This window comes from Chrysemys picta, chromosome 4 (genome assembly GCF_011386835.1).
Source record: "Chrysemys picta bellii isolate R12L10 chromosome 4, ASM1138683v2, whole genome shotgun sequence".
Taxonomy (NCBI): domain Eukaryota; kingdom Metazoa; phylum Chordata; order Testudines; family Emydidae; genus Chrysemys; species Chrysemys picta.
The window spans coordinates 73,803,547-73,819,261 of NC_088794.1; the positions used below are offsets into that span (position 1 = coordinate 73,803,547).

The 15,715-nt window shown below is 43.2% G+C and overlaps 1 protein-coding gene across 9 annotated transcripts in view; it reads right to left on the bottom strand.

Moving 5' to 3' along the window:
- Nucleotides 1–15,715, bottom strand: part of SHANK2 (SH3 and multiple ankyrin repeat domains 2) — a 640,917-nt gene that overhangs the window by 513,940 nt on the left and 111,262 nt on the right. For all 9 annotated transcript variants that reach the window (XM_065592634.1, XM_024100174.3, XM_005304567.4 and 6 more), the window contains one exon: nt 1,076–1,279. In XM_065592634.1, the coding sequence (XP_065448706.1) occupies nt 1,076–1,279 (204 nt within the window). The remainder of the gene's footprint in view (nt 1–1,075; nt 1,280–15,715) is intronic.

Consider the following 15,715-nt stretch of genomic DNA (forward strand, 5'->3'; position numbering starts at 1 on the left):
TCCCTTTACTATCAGGTCCATAATCTTTCTTGATTATGTCTGAAGTTCAAAGCCCTCTCTCCCCTTTTTTAAATATTAGCTTTTTGTGGTATTTCAGTCTCTTTGTGTTCATTAAGATTCTACTGTAACTACTGTTCATGCTCTCAACATGCTACAATTTTCTCTGAACTGGTAATTACATGTTGTGAACAGAGACAAAAATAGATCTTTGTTTACTAGGTAGAATTCAAAGAGTGCTATGTATTTTTTGGATAGGGCCGGAATATCAGCTTTTCAGGCAGAACACTTTTATCCTTTACATGCCATGTACTTGAATTCTGCAGAGAAAAAGGACCCTTCCCCCATTTATTGCACATAGAGGAATTCTGCTGGCAAGTCCTGTACAGTTAAAACAGTACTGTAACAAGTGCACTGGGGAAAACAGTAGACTTAAATATAGTGATTATTACTTTGTTCAGGGTTATAGCAGAAACATCAGTGACTGACCCTCAGAATTCAACTGGGAGAGTAAGTAGGGCTCTCACTTCCATTAGTTTTACACCAATGTAAATCTATTGATGTCAGACCTAAAAATTCCACTTATTTTTCCTGTCTACTATAGTTTTTTGGCCTTTCCTCAAGAGAAAGTTGAGCAATTACTGACTCAATGTAGGAAGTATTACATATAAAATCAGAGAGTAATTTGTGTGAGTTAGGGAATAGCCTTAATATAAAAACATTTCAAGATACAGTAATCTCCAATTTCCCTAATTTTACTCAAAATTTAGATTACTCATGCTAAGGGCTTGTCTGAGCAGTGGGGTAATGCACACTACTGGCGAGGGTGGGAGGGTGATTTCTAAAACACTCTGATGTGTAGTGCCATAATTGGTCCATGTAGCGCCAGCTAGTGTCCACTAAAGGTTCCCCAGGGCAGTGTTTTCCAAATGGTGGGTCCCAATCCGGGAGTAGTGACCTGGCAATTCACATCCATTTAGAAACCTCAAATAAGACTTACTATATATACATATCATACCGTAAATAAAAATGTTTCAGATCGTAAAGCTTTAAAATTATTACAGTTGTATTAAAATACCTCTAAGGAAGGAACACCTTTATTCACTGGTTGTGGATATTCCCTAAGGAGTCGTTCCTCATCCAAAAATTTCCCATCTCTCCCGTTGCTGGCAGGCTGAAACAGCCCATAATTCAGGACATCTTTCAAACTCTGATTCAAAGTGCATAAAATTCGTTGTTTTGCTACCCACACTGAAGCTTCAGGATTAAATCTAATGCATTTCTGTAAAGCCAAACAAAATAACATGTTACAAAACTTATGAGAGATTTATAAAGATCATTCTAAAGTAACAATAAGCCACATAAGTAATATTGTGACAGCCTACAAAGAGTGCACAGAAATTAAATACAAACGTAATACAATATACACTTGCATATAAAGCAGAAAATTTTGCTCAGCCACAAGGCAAAATATTTCACAATACTTGGTATCTTTCATTTTCATGTTCACAATACCTACCCAACTTTTTCTAAACAAAGAGGAAGAGAAGAAAGCATATAACTTGAGCTCAAAATGAATGAGATCAGCTATAACAAATTAAACAAATAATCTGGTACTGTCTGCATTTCCCTGCACAAGAAGCTGAAAATCTACATTTAATTAAATTCTAAGACAAAGAACTGCATTAACAAGGAGATTAGATTTCAGACATCTGTTCCTTAACAACATCAAACACAGAGGTGCTATAAAAACATAGGGCATCCTGAGTTCTTTCTCAGACTTTAGAAATCATATCTTCTTTCATAGATCATGTGTGAGTACGCTGCATCTCTTGGTACAACCCAGGGAAGGCAGGCTAATGGGACTTCAAGCACCCTTTTGATTTTGATTTGGTTTGGTGACCCATGTAGCCTTCAGCATAATTTAGGTTTAAATTACAGCAGCTTGTCCTCAGCTGCCTTTATGTGGCAGCAGTGATATGTACAGTGGGCCCGTCCACTTGCCTTGATATGCCCCACCCTCCTCCTACACTGGGACTTGTGAAGAGCATATACAAGAAAAAAATCAAAATGCACATAGCAGCCTTAACTGTGACCACAACAATATGAACTCAGCTTTTCACTACATGTCATTAATTTCTGTTTAGGTCATTTCTGAAGATCTCTATGTTCTTAACAATTATATTCTTCAACGTACATTTCTATATTTAGATAATAAGAACGGAACAGTACAGAAAAATACAAATTGACACCTTGCAGGAAAAGGAAATTGCTTTTTTTAATCTGATGTATCAACTTAATTTACAGCTTTCTATAGTACTCATCTTTGCAGCATCTGTAGGTTATGTATTTTGTAAATTCTCTGGAGATAAATCACTCATGTAAAAAACTGATCACTATGGATTTATTAATGATAAACATGTCAGTACTTGACAAGATACCATGCAGTTCTGAAAATGTGCACCTCTGATTTCATATATTTAATCAAATCATTCAAATGGCTAAATCAAGTGCAAAATTTACCACTTTATGGGTTTATGTGGCAATGCTTTTTTTCTAAATCAGTTTCTCCATTTGGGGGAAATATTCCCATCAGTGAAAAAACATTCTTAGATCCTGAGAGGCATGAAGAACTTCCAATTCTCCATTAATTCCACTGGGCATTGCAGGCGCTCAGCTGGTCATCAGCATATCTCAAGATTTTGCCCTATAGAAATAGGAGTTACTAGCAGTGTCTGGCCCTGTATATTATTTGTGTGGCAAGCTGACCTGCTCACAAACCGCAATTTAGGGGATTGCAATGAATGTTTGGCTCTGATTCTGCCAATTATTCCTCAAATTAAAGACCAGTTGACACTGATACTTAGGTATCCTCTATTCATCCTTGTTGCCTGGCAAGAAACGTAATAGCTAAGCTGCCATGATAGCATCACACAATCATTTGCTGAAGGAATATGGTCGGCTTATGAATACTGGCATAAATCCAACTCTACTATGGTATTTTTCACGCGTGGTTCATTGGGAATCACATCTCAGTTTGTTTCTCTTTGCGACTGGTACAAACTGCAGTTTTTTGAGACGTGCTTCAAATACTTACCTGGGCTACTGTTAGGATACATACGGAAATTATAGGGGTCAGGGAACATGGGGGGCAAGGAGAGAGAATATTGTGCTCGGGAGAATAGTGGGAGGGGAGAAGGAGAAGAAGGGACGTGGTGGGCGAACTCTACTGTTGTTCCTTTTTGGGGTCTCTCTGAGTGCATCCACCACAGGTGTCATGCCTCAGGCCTTTACCTCTAGTGGAGTGGAATTCCACATTTTGCCCACTCTCAGCTCAGGACCTGGGTTACAGCCCGCTGGTACCAACCACGACTAATTCAGCAGGTCCATCTGGGACTGAACCCTGCAAGGGTTTCTCCTTTGGAGTCTGTGACAGCATACGTTTACAGTGATACAGTAACAGCCTCTTCAAAACAAAGCATGATTTATTTTGACTAATGGTATACAGCGCTTAGAGAAGTAGATTTAAAACAGAAGCCTGCATCCATATTCCCTTACCTAAATGCTACCTCAACCATAGCTCAGGCAGGTGTGGCTTATTCCCCATTTCTGAGTTGGGAGGAACACCCCCACACTGTTTACAGCCTTCTCCCTCTGTCTCCGAGTGTCTCAGTCAAACTGACACATTCTGATCTGCCTTTCTCAGTTCATCCACCAAAAACCATCCTTTTCTAGGGTCTTTTAGGGCTTACATCCTCTTCTGATCTCAGGCTTATCCTAGATGGAGCTAGCTAGGTGAATTCTCCCACCAACTGATAGCCCAGTCACTGTTATCTTAACTCCTTTGAAGCTACTTATATGAGGTGAGTTATCTCTATCATCGTGCCACCCTTCTTGCTAGGTTCTGTAACAACCTCCTTATAGGCTCCTTTGATTTAGCTCTATACATTCAGTCAGGCAGCATACAAAATTGAACAGGGAAACTGAGTCACACATAATATTCATAAAAGATATTACAGATATTTTCCTAGATTGTCACGGGGTCCTGGAAGACAGACTTCAGGAGACAGGCTGCTCTCTCTCTAATCTTTCTGTTGGTGAGTTCCTCCTCTACGACCGTCAACTTATTTCTTTCATCATCATTCGTCAGCCCCACCCACCCCCCAACCCCGTCACTCAGCTTTTCCCTGACCTCCAGTCCATCAGCTTTTCACTGCTCTCAGCCCTCTTCTCTCTGCCCTCTCTTCCCTTTCTTTCATAAATATGATTGTTGAGTCTCTCCATGCTTTTTTGTCCCTCTGTTCCATTTCAAGGTCTCCCCTATCATCCCCAGACCTGGCTCCTCCTCCAACAGCCACTTCCTCAGCTCCTGCTCTCACAGGGCAGAGCATGTCTGGAAGAAATTTTGTGACCAGTCCAACTTCCTCCACTACAAATTCATTCTCTCCACATTCTGTTCTACCATTTTCCTTGCTGAACAACTCTTACTTCTCCTACTTCTCCCACAGAAACCCATATCTGCAATCCCAGTCACCTATATGCCATTTCTGACTCACTTCTCAACCCTCCCCTCCTCCTGACTCCACTGCTCTCTCTGCACAGGATCTCACAGATTTCTTCCAAGAGAAAATTGACAAAATACATCTCCCTTCCCTCTTGGGTTGCCTTCCTTTCCTCCTTCCCCTCCTATTACTCTCTCCTCCTTCTTCCCTGGTCACAATCACAGAAATTTATCAGCTTCTCTCTTTCTCTAACCCCTTCACTTGCCCTGGTAACCCCATCCCATTCCTTGCAACCGGCCGCATCCCCTCAGTTATTCTTCTCCTTAACCTCTCACTCTTCCTTGACTTTTCCCCCTCACAATACAAGCATGCTTTTGTCTCTTCCTTCTTTAAAAAAAACCCACACCATTATTTACCCTACTTGCCTCTCCAACTACTGCCCTCATCTCTCTTCTCCCTCTCATCTCTCAAATCATTGAACATTCTGTTTCTAATTGTTGTCTGGAGTTCCTTTCCTCCGATTCCATCCTAGACCCTCTCCAATCAATCTTCTGTCCCTTGCTCCCCACTGAATCCACTCTTGCCAAAGTCTCTAATGACCCCTTCCTAGCCAGAGCTCAGAACCACTACTCCATCGTCACCCTCTTTGACCTTTCAACCACCTTCATTGCCACTGACCATGTCTTCTTCATGAACTCTTCATCCTCCCTTGACTTCTGTAACTCTGTCCTCTCCTGGTTCTCATCTGACCTCTCTAATCACTCCTTCAGCAAATCCTTTGGAAGATCCTCCTTATCCCCTCTCCAGATTTCTGTGGGGGTTCCACAGGACTCTGTCCTTGGTCCCTTTCTCTTTTCCCTCTACACTTTATCTCTGCGTAATCTCATCTGTAAATACATATTCAACTACCATCTCTATGCTGCTGACTCACCAGCCTGCCTAATCCACTGCTTCAACTATATCAATCCCTCCACTAGCTCCTTCTTCTCTAATCCTATCAAATTTAAGCTTCTTGTCTTCACTTTCAAGGCACTTCCTGGCCTATCCTCCTCTATAATTTCTCAGTCAGTATCACAATATCAACTCTTGCCACCAATCAGCCTCTGGTGCCAGCCTCTATTGGCCACTTGCTAAATTTTCAAATGAGCACGTCTGTGCTTTCTCCGATGCTGCCCTTCATGCTTGGGAACATCTACAAAGCTATCTCATTATCCTCCTTCAAACTTTCCTCTGCTATGATGCCTACAAAAAACTTGACAATGGTTAAGCCACTGGTGTGCTAAGACCACTGCCTATCATGCTGACCAATATTGTCTCCCTGCTTCCTTGTACTCCCTTATCTGTCTGTATTCATTGTTGTTTCATATTATACTTAGGATTGTAAGCTCTTTGGGGACGGGACCATCTTTTTGTCCTCTGTTTGTACAGCACCTGACACAGTGGGGTCCTGGTCTGTGTCTGGGTGTCCAATGCACTATGGTAAATACAAATAATAAATAAAACCAAGATGATGACGAAGATGAAGTGAAGGAAGAAAATGGAGACAGAAGGTGGATGGCAGGTGAGATGATAAAAGGCAAGGAGGGGAAAGTGGGGTCAGTTGCAGGCGAAGGAGGCAGGACTGATGGAAAGGAAGATGGGGAGGGCAGAAAATAGCATCTCCCACAATATACAGATTGGGCGAGGGTAAGTGGACCCCCCATCTGAGCAGCCAGTGGGGAGACACATCTATCCATGTCCATTTAAGGTTGAATTTTCAACCCAAAATGATCACACAGAAATGGAGGGAAGTTGAATTTCCCCCAAACACAGACTTTAGGCATCAGCTGAGTACTGATAAATTCATTTCTGGAAACCAGTCCAGCTCACCTACAAGTTAGTCTTGTTGAAGATAGATGTTAGACTTGTAAAGATGTGTTTAGTCTCTATGAAGTGACTGCAAATTGCTCTATGTATTAATCTTACATGTAATGTCTGTATCCCATGCTATAAGGTAACATGGAAGCTTTGCTTTATAACTATACAAATGTCTGCTCTGAATTTGTAACCCAGGCAGGAAGAATGGTTCTCCTGCTCATCAAGAAAGACTATCAAAAGTAAGTGGGCCATTGTGAAACATCACAATATGAAGACTAAGGGTATGTCTACACTGTCAAGTTTCTGTGCCACAAATTGTACCATTTTTATTAAAATGCTGGAATTAAACTGCTGTTGCATGTCCACACTGTGCTCCTTGTGACACTGGAGTGCATTCACATTAGCAGCTCTTGCAATGGCAAAGACAGCAGTGCATTGTGGTAGCTATCCCACTGTGCAACTGGCCACAGGGTGCTTTGGGAAGGGTTTGCAATGCCTCATAGGGCAGGCACAGCGTCACATGATGCAGGTTTCCCAATACCATAGTTCCATGGGCATCCTACAACATTGCCGGCTGCTTTTCAACTGAAGTAGGGGGGGAGGAGAGAAGAGTATGTGACAGGGAGTATGTGGGGTGAGAGAGCGGTGTGTTTTGGGGGACAGAGAGCATGTCAGCATGCTGTCTTGTAAGTTCAGACAGCGGCAGGAAGCAACCAGTCCTAAGGCAAGCATTCCACATTAATGGTTTGCTGTGTGTCCTAGAGCAGATCAGCACAGCACCCAAAGGCTGTCAGAAACAGTGCTTTGAAAGGGGAGGGGCACATGTCTCCAGGGCAGCTGAGTTCAAAACAATGAGCAAAGCAGTCACTTGAGGCATTATGGGACAGCTCTGGAGGCCAATTACAGCACAGAAAGCAATCAAGTGTCTACACTGGCAATAGAGCACTGGAGCCTCTGCACAAATAGCCTTACGACTCTCGTCGAGGTGGTTTTTTTGCAGCGCTGCAACTGAACAGTTTCTGTGCACAAAGTGGCTTGGCAGTGTGTACACGTCTGCAGTTTGAGCGCAAAAAACTGCTCTACTGTGTAGAAACTTGCCAGTGTAGACAAGCCCTGTGTTAATGGCCCTCTCACACCCATGAAGGTGCTACATACAAGGAAGCTCATCGCATGAGCTTTTGCGAACAGGGGCTGCTAACAGGGAGTTTCACAAGGGAGTTCTCCAGGTGAAGGAGGAGCAATTCAGCACCCTTTTGGGGTAAGTGACTGTCTGTAGTGTGTGTTTGTTTGTGTTTGAGGGTTACTTGCTGTGTGCTGAGCTTGTGTTTGTCAGTCTGTTTGTTTGTTTTGGTTGTTTGAAGGACCGTGTGCTGTGGCTGGCAGTTGGAAGCTGTGAGCTTCAAAGGAAGGTTTGAAAGCTAGAAGCCTCTGGTAAGTGGCTGAGCCTTAATCAGTGGGCGGGGCATTCATACAGGCCAGGGCTTTATAAAGCAGCGCACAAGCGACCAGGGAGCTTTTGCGACCAGGGGCTGCTAACAGGGAGTTTTGCAAGGGAGTTAGGAAGGGGGCGAGGGTCCCTTGCCGGTTCTATCTGTTTTCCCTTTATTCCCCTTAATACTTATAAACCAACTACATTCAAAACTTCTTGCTTAAACAACCCTTTCAGCAGACAGGGGGCTGCAGACAGGAGTGTGACAGAGGGAGGCTTACGATGGTTAGGAGGACCCGCAACACCTGTGCCAGCACTGCTTCTGTCTCCTCCACCTGTGCCTGTAGCCAGACAGAGCACCTGAGCATGGATGCTTCTACCCAGATCCTGGTGTGGTTTTGCAGAGACTGTAACTTGCAATTTCCACTTACTGATATCCAGGCTGGGGGGACCATCCAATGTGAAAGGTGCCTGCTGGTGGAATCTCTCAGGCAGCAGGTGGGAGAGCTACAGGAGGAGGTGGCTAGGTTGAGGAGCATCCGAATCCACGAGCAATTCCTCGACAGTGTCCATGTGGAGACAGCTGAAGTAGCTGTCCCAGTACACAGGACTGCTGATACACCACTGGTGGAGGAGGAGATGGCTCAGGGTGGACACTGGCAGCTGGTTACTTCTGGCAGCAGGCAGTGCTCCACCCCTGCTCCGAACCCTCCTGCCGTGGTAAAAGGTAACCGTTATGCTCTTCTTGATACAGGAAAGAAGGAATCACTCCCTACAGTAAAGGAGGAGAAGCCTCGTACCCCTAAGGCTGGGAGGTCTGCTGCCACCACTGCGAATAGGAAACGTAGGGTAGTGGTGGTCGGAGACTCTCTGCTGAGGGGGACGGAGGCGCCCATCTGTCGCCCTGACATTTCATCTCGGGAGGTATGCTGCCTGCCGGGAGCCCGTATCCGAGACGTTACGGAGGCATTGTCGAGGATTATCCAGCCCTCTGACTACTACCCCATGCTACTCATCCATGTGGGCACAAATGATACTGCGCGGTGTGACACTGAGCGGATCAAGAGTGACTACAGGGCTCTGGGAGTACGGGTGAAGGAGTTTGGAGCGCAGGTGGTATTCTCTTCAATTCTTCCTGTCAAAGGTAGGGGCCCGGGCAGAGACAGATGCATCATGGAGGTGAATGCCTGGCTGCGAAGATGGTGTCGCCAGGAGAGCTTTGGCTTCCTAGACCACGGGATGCTATTCGAGGAAGGACTGCTAGGCAGAGATGGCGTTCACCTTTCGAGGAGAGGAAAGACCCTATTTGGACACAGACTGGCTAACCTAGTGAGGAGGGCTTTAAACTAGGTTCGACGGGGACAGGTGAGCAAAGCCCACAGGTAAGTGGGGAACATGGAGACCGGGGAGATGGGTCGGAAACGAGAGGGAGTGTGGGCTATATTGGCAGAGAGGAAAGAGGGTCAGGACAAAACTGGGAGGAAAGATCAAACCAGTATCTTAGATGCCTATATACAAATGCGAGAAGTATGGGCAATAAGCAGGAAGAACTGGAAGTGCTAATAAATAAATACAACTATGACATTGTTGGCATCACTGAAACTTGGTGGGATAATACACATGATTGGAATGTTGGTGTGGATGGGTACAGCTTGCTCAGGAAGGATAGACAGGGGAAAAAGGAAGGAGGTGTTGCCTTATATATTAAAAATGTACACAATTGGACTGAGGTAGAGATGGACATAGGAGACGGAAGTGTTGAGAGTCTCTGGGTTAGGCTAAAAGGGGTAAAAAACAAGGGAGATGTCATGCTAGGAGTCTACTACAGGCTACCTAACCAGGTGGAAGAGGTGGATGAGGCTTTTTTTAAGCAACTAACAAAATCATCCAAAGCCCAAGATTTGGTGGTGATGGGGGACTTCAACTATCCGGATATATGTTGGGAAAATAACACAGCGGGGCACAGACTATCCAACAAATTCCTGGACTGCGTTGGAGACAACTTTTTATTTCAGAAGGTTGAAAAAGCTACTAGGGGGGAAGCTGTTCTAGACTTGATTTTAACAAATAGGGAGGAACTCGTTGAGAATTTGAAAGTAGAAGGCAGCCTGGGTGAAAGTGATCATGAAATCATAGAGTTTGCAATTCTAAGGAAGGGTAGAAGGGAGAACAGCAGAATAGAGACAATGGATTTCAGGAAGGCAGATTTTGGTAAGCTCAGAGAGCTGATAGGTAAGGTCCCATGGGAATCAAGACTGAGGGGAAAAACAACTGAGGAGAGTTGGCAGTTTTTCAAAGGGACACTATTAAGAGCCCAAAAGCAAGCTATTCTGCTGGTTAGGAAAGATAGAAAATGTGGCAAAAGACCACCTTGGCTTAACCATGAGATCTTGCATGATCTAAAAAATAAAAAGGAGTCATATAAAAAATGGAAACTGGGACAGATTACAAAGGATGAATATAGGCAAACAACACAGGAATGCAGGGGCAAGATTAGAAAGGCAAAGGCACAAAATGAGCTCAAACTAGCTACGGGAATAAAGGGAAACAAGAAGACTTTTTATCAATACATTAGAAGCAAGAGCAAGACCAAAGACAGGGTAGGCCCACTGCTTAGTGAAGAGGGAGAAACAGTAACAGGAAACTTGGAAATGGTGGAGATGCTTAATGACTTCTTTGTTTCGGTCTTCACCGAGAAGTCTGAAGGAATGCCTAACATAGTGAATGCTAATGGGAAGGGGGTAGGTTTAGCAGATAAAATAAAAAAAGAACAAGTTAAAAATCACTTAGAAAAGTTAGATGCCTGCAAGTCACCAGGGCCTGATGAAATGCATCCTAGAATACTCAAGGAGCTAATAGAGGAGGTATCTGAGCCTCTAGCTATTATCTTTGGAAAATCATGGGAGACGGGAGAGATTCCAGAAGACTGGAAAAGGGCAAATATAGTGCCCATCTATAAAAAGGGAAATAAAAACAACCCAGGAAACTACAGACCAGTCAGTTTAACTTCTGTGCCAGGGAAGATAATGGAGCAAGTAATTAAGGAAATCATCTGCAAACACTTGGAAGGTGGTAAGGTGATAGGGAACAGCCAGCATGGATTTGTGAAGAACAAATCATGTCAAACCAATCTGATAGCTTTCTTTGATAGGATAACGAGCCTTGTGGATAAGGGTGAAGCTGTGGATGTGGTATACCTAGACTTTAGTAAGGCATTTGATACGGTCTCGCATGATATTCTTATCGATAAACTAGGCAAATACAATTTAGATGGGGCTACTATAAGGTGGGTGCATAACTGGCTGGATAACCGTACTCAGAGAGTTGTTATTAATGGTTCCCAATCCTGCTGGAAAGGCATAACGAGTGGGGTACCGCAGGGGTCTGTTTTGGGACCGGCGCTGTTCAATATCTTCATCAACGACTTAGATATTGGCATAGAAAGTACGCTTATTAAGTTTGCGGATGATACCAAACTGGGAGGGATTGCAACTGCTTTGGAGGACAGGGTCAAAATTCAAAATGATCTGGACAAATTGGAGAAATGGGCTGAGGTAAACAGGATGAAGTTTAACAAAGACAAATGCAAAGTGCTCCACCTAGGAAGGAAAAATCAGTTTCACACATACAGAATGGGAAGAGACTGTCTAGGAAGGAGTATGGCAGAAAGGGATCTAGGGGTTATAGTGGACCACAAGCTAAATATGAGTCAACAGTGTGATGCTGTTGCAAAAAAAGCAAACATGATTCTGGGATGTATTAACAGGTGTGTTGTGAGCAAGACACGAGAAGTCATTCTTCCGCTCTACTCTGCTCTGGTTAGGCCTCAGCTGGAGTATTGTGTCCAGTTCTGGGCACCGCATTTTAAAAAAGATGTGGAGAAATTGGAAAGGGTCCAGAGAAGAGCAACAAGAATGATTAAAGGTCTTGAGAACATGACCTATGAAGGAAGGCTGAAAGAATTGGGTTTGTTTAGTTTGGAAAAGAGAAGACTGAGAGGGGACATGATAGCAGTTTTCAGGTATTTAAAAGGGTGTCATAAGGAGGAGGGAGAAAACTTGTTCACCTTAGCCTCTAAGGATAGAACCAGAAGCAATGGGTTTAAATTGCAGCAAGGGAGGTCTAGGTTGGACATTAGGAAAAAGTTCCTAACTGTCAGGGTGGTTAAACACTGGAATAAATTGCCTAGGGAGGTTGTGGAATCTCCATCTCTTGAGATATTTAAGAGTAGGTTAGATAAATGTCTATCAGGGATGGTCTAGATGGTATTTGGTCCTGCCATGCGGGCAGGGGACTGGACTCGATGACCTCTCGAGGTCCCTTCCAGTCCTAGAATCTATGAATCTATGAGCTTGAATTCTGGAAGAAGGAAATAAAGATAGCTGACATGAAAATTCTTCATCTCTGCTATATAGTCTCTCACAGGGCTGGAGCTAGGAAACAAAAGTACATATCCCCAGGGCATTCAGTGCTGACAGATTACTACATCTCTGTCACCTTTTGGAGCTATATACTGTAACTCATTTCTGTATATATGTTGCCTGTTTTAACCTGTAAATAACTCTCTCATTTCTTTTTCTTAGTTAATAAATCCTTAGTTAATAATCCTTAGCTAATGGCTATAAGCATGGTCTTCATTGTGAGATTTGTGGTACAAATTGAACAGGGGGAAATGACTGGTCTCTTGGGACTAGAAAGAACCTGAATCTTTTGTGATCATTTGTGTATGTCAACTACTATCACTAAGTCCAGCTTGCATGGGTGCTCAAAAGGACAGTCTGTGACTCCATGGTAAGACAGTTATAGTGCTTCAGGAGTTCACATTTGTATATTGGGTTGGTGAAATCTAATTATAGAATGTACAACCAGTCTGGGGAGTCTGCCCTGCTTTTTGATAGTTTGCTCTGAGGTTGGCACTCACGGTCGCGAGCCACTGCAGACAATATGACATGGACCAAGAAAAAAGTGATATATTTATTCATCATAATTTTTAAGTCAATATCAAGATTATAGTTTTTGGAGAGGAGTGTCTCATCATTTTGAATTATTGGGACTTGTAATACTGAGACTGAACAATGCCAACTTTGAGTCTACAGAGCAGATCCATGTGTAATCCTTATTCCATGAAGGTAGCTAATTGATGTCTATGAAGGGCCTTGGTGGTATTGCTCTGGTTTTTAGTGTCACCTATTTACTAGCAACTGGATGTGATATAAGCAATTAGTGCTTCCAGTTCTCAATGAGGTGGTGAATACAACCAGCACCACTCTGAATCTAAGAACAATTCCAGGATGGCATATAGCTTACACCAAAAAAAAAAAAAAAAAAAAAAAGAGTGCAATTACTCCTCAACACTTCAAATGTCCTACAACGCTCATTCCCCCAGATCCCTGAGGCCTTAGAATGTGCCCTTGGCATTCCTGCTAGAACATGCACGCTTCAACTAAGATTTTTGACAGTTCTACATTCAAATGGATCCATGTTGGCAGATAGGTGCAGCTAGAAGGTGCAGTAAAACAGGAAACAATTTTAAATAGAAGCAGCGGTTAAACCTCTATGGGGACAGCAAACTGAGTGCTTCTTATAAAATACAGTCTAACACAGAGATCCTAAGCTGAAGTTTCAGGTTATATGAGACCTGCATAAAGCAATTGCAGACCCAAAGTTTCTCTAAACCTAAACAGAGGGACGTCTCAGGAGCAGGAACACTCTCATTCCACCAAAGGCAACTCACTTCAACTCCTCACAGGTGTTAATGGAATTCACTGTCCGAGTTGAACCTTTCTCCTCAATAAGCCAGGCAAAGCTTCTTGGATTGGATCAAAACAAGGAACACCAGACAGCTTATCCTATGGAACCTTTCACAAACCTTTTTTCACTTCACTTCACTTCCAGGGGAGTGTGTGTTGGCGGAAGGGATAGCAGGATCAATGCAAAAGACTGCAAACAGCTCTTTGAGCACTACCAGTCTCTGTTCCCTTACCTTCCACAAAATTGTTCTGCTACCTCACTCAGCTCCCACCCCTCTTCCCACTCAATATTGCTTTGCTTCAGGAAACAGCAGGGACAATAGGCTGCGAGAGCAGATTTCCATTTTCTGTGAATACTTTGTATTGGAGCAGAGAACTTTGCGCTTTAGGTAAGCACTTTACAGTGTTTTTCACACTTCAGTGAAGGGCACACATGAAAGAGGCAAAGAGTGGATTTATTCTTTAAAATATAACACATTATAGGATATATCATTATTTACACAGAAATCTGTACACATCCCACGGGAAACTGGTGTTATTTCACTGCTTGAACACTGGCACCAGAAATTATAAAATGATTAAACTAAAAACATAAGAACATATGAACAACCATACTGGGTCAGACCATGTTCCATCTAGCCCAGTATCCTGTCTTCCAAAAGTGGCCAATGCCAGGTGCTTCAGAAGGAATGAACAGAACAGGCGATCATCAAGTGATCTTTCCCCTGTCATCCATTCCCAGCTTCTGGTAAACAGAAGCTAGGGACAATCAGAGCATGGTGTTGCATCCCTGCCCATCCTGGCTAATAGCCATTGATGGACCTATCCTCCATGAACTAATCAATGCTATGGGAAACCCAAGCTGTGCGGAAGAAATTGACTATACACCAGTTCAAGCTTCCTGCTTTTATTTATTGTTGTCTCTCATTTGGGGTCTTGAGTCTCACATCTTAAAGGGCTGTTTCATACATCTGGGTTTTGAAAGTGTAAACCGTTGTTTGTACAGAGGGTTTTTGTTCATGGCATTATTATAGAACAAAAAGCATTTGATTTTATATACTCAATCACTTGTTTAGTGGTAGTATCTTCTAGTAAGGCTATCTCAGGGAAGTGAGAATAATATAGTCTAGGGCAAGTGCATATTTTTTTCCCAGCCAACAAAAAGAAATTTTTCCTGTGCCACCAACATGAGCTCTTTCACTTGACGTGGCCTGTATTATTGCCATATATGACAAGCCTTAACAACTTCGTCAATGCCTGTTCATTTGGTCGATGGAGATGGATTACCTACGCTAACGGGAGAATCCCTCCTGTCAGTGTAGGTAGTGTCTACACTGTAGCATTTTAAGTGTAGATGTTCCATTAGGTCACATCTAAAGTATAATCCTGTATTGGTATAACTCACGCTGGGATGTGAAAAATCCACACCTCCAAATGACGTAGTTATACTGACTTAACCCCCCCTGTAGACAGCGCTATGTCGATGGGAGAGCTTCTCCCACTGACATGGCTACCACCTCTCAGGAAGGAGGACTAAATACACCGATGGGAGAAGCTCTCCCGTCTGCATAGGAGCATCTTCGCTTATGTGCTTCAGCAGTGCAGCTAAGCCAATGCAGTGTTTTAAGTGTACACCTGCCCTTAGTCCAGCTCTACTTGCTAAGATAAAAACATTTGATTTAACAGAAAGAATGGCGTTGGAGAAGTAAAATACACCTTCTCAACAATGACTCATACAGTAAATGATGTAGAAATCAGGGCTGGAAGGGGGCGGGGGAGACTGCACTGGGAATATTATTTTAATTCATGTTCCAGCTATAAATTATTAAACTAATATCTAAAAGAGGACTCCACATGATTTTTTGTGAATGATCAAACATCTCCTGTTGAAAGGGAGAGAGAGTACTACATTCCTCATGCCACTCCTAGGCACGACTGCAATACAAATAATAAATAATGATAACCATGCAAATATAAACCTCCGCCACACTGCACAACTCTCAGGTCACGCTGGCAAAAGGTTTTAGCCTGATTAGGGGAAGCTGTACATTAAAAAAGAGAAACAGGAAAAGATTCAGGGAACATGATGTTTTACAAAGAGGAATGGCAGGGTCGGTCCTGGGGCCAGTTTTGTTCAATATCTTCATTAATGATCTAGAGGATGGTGTGGACTGCACTCT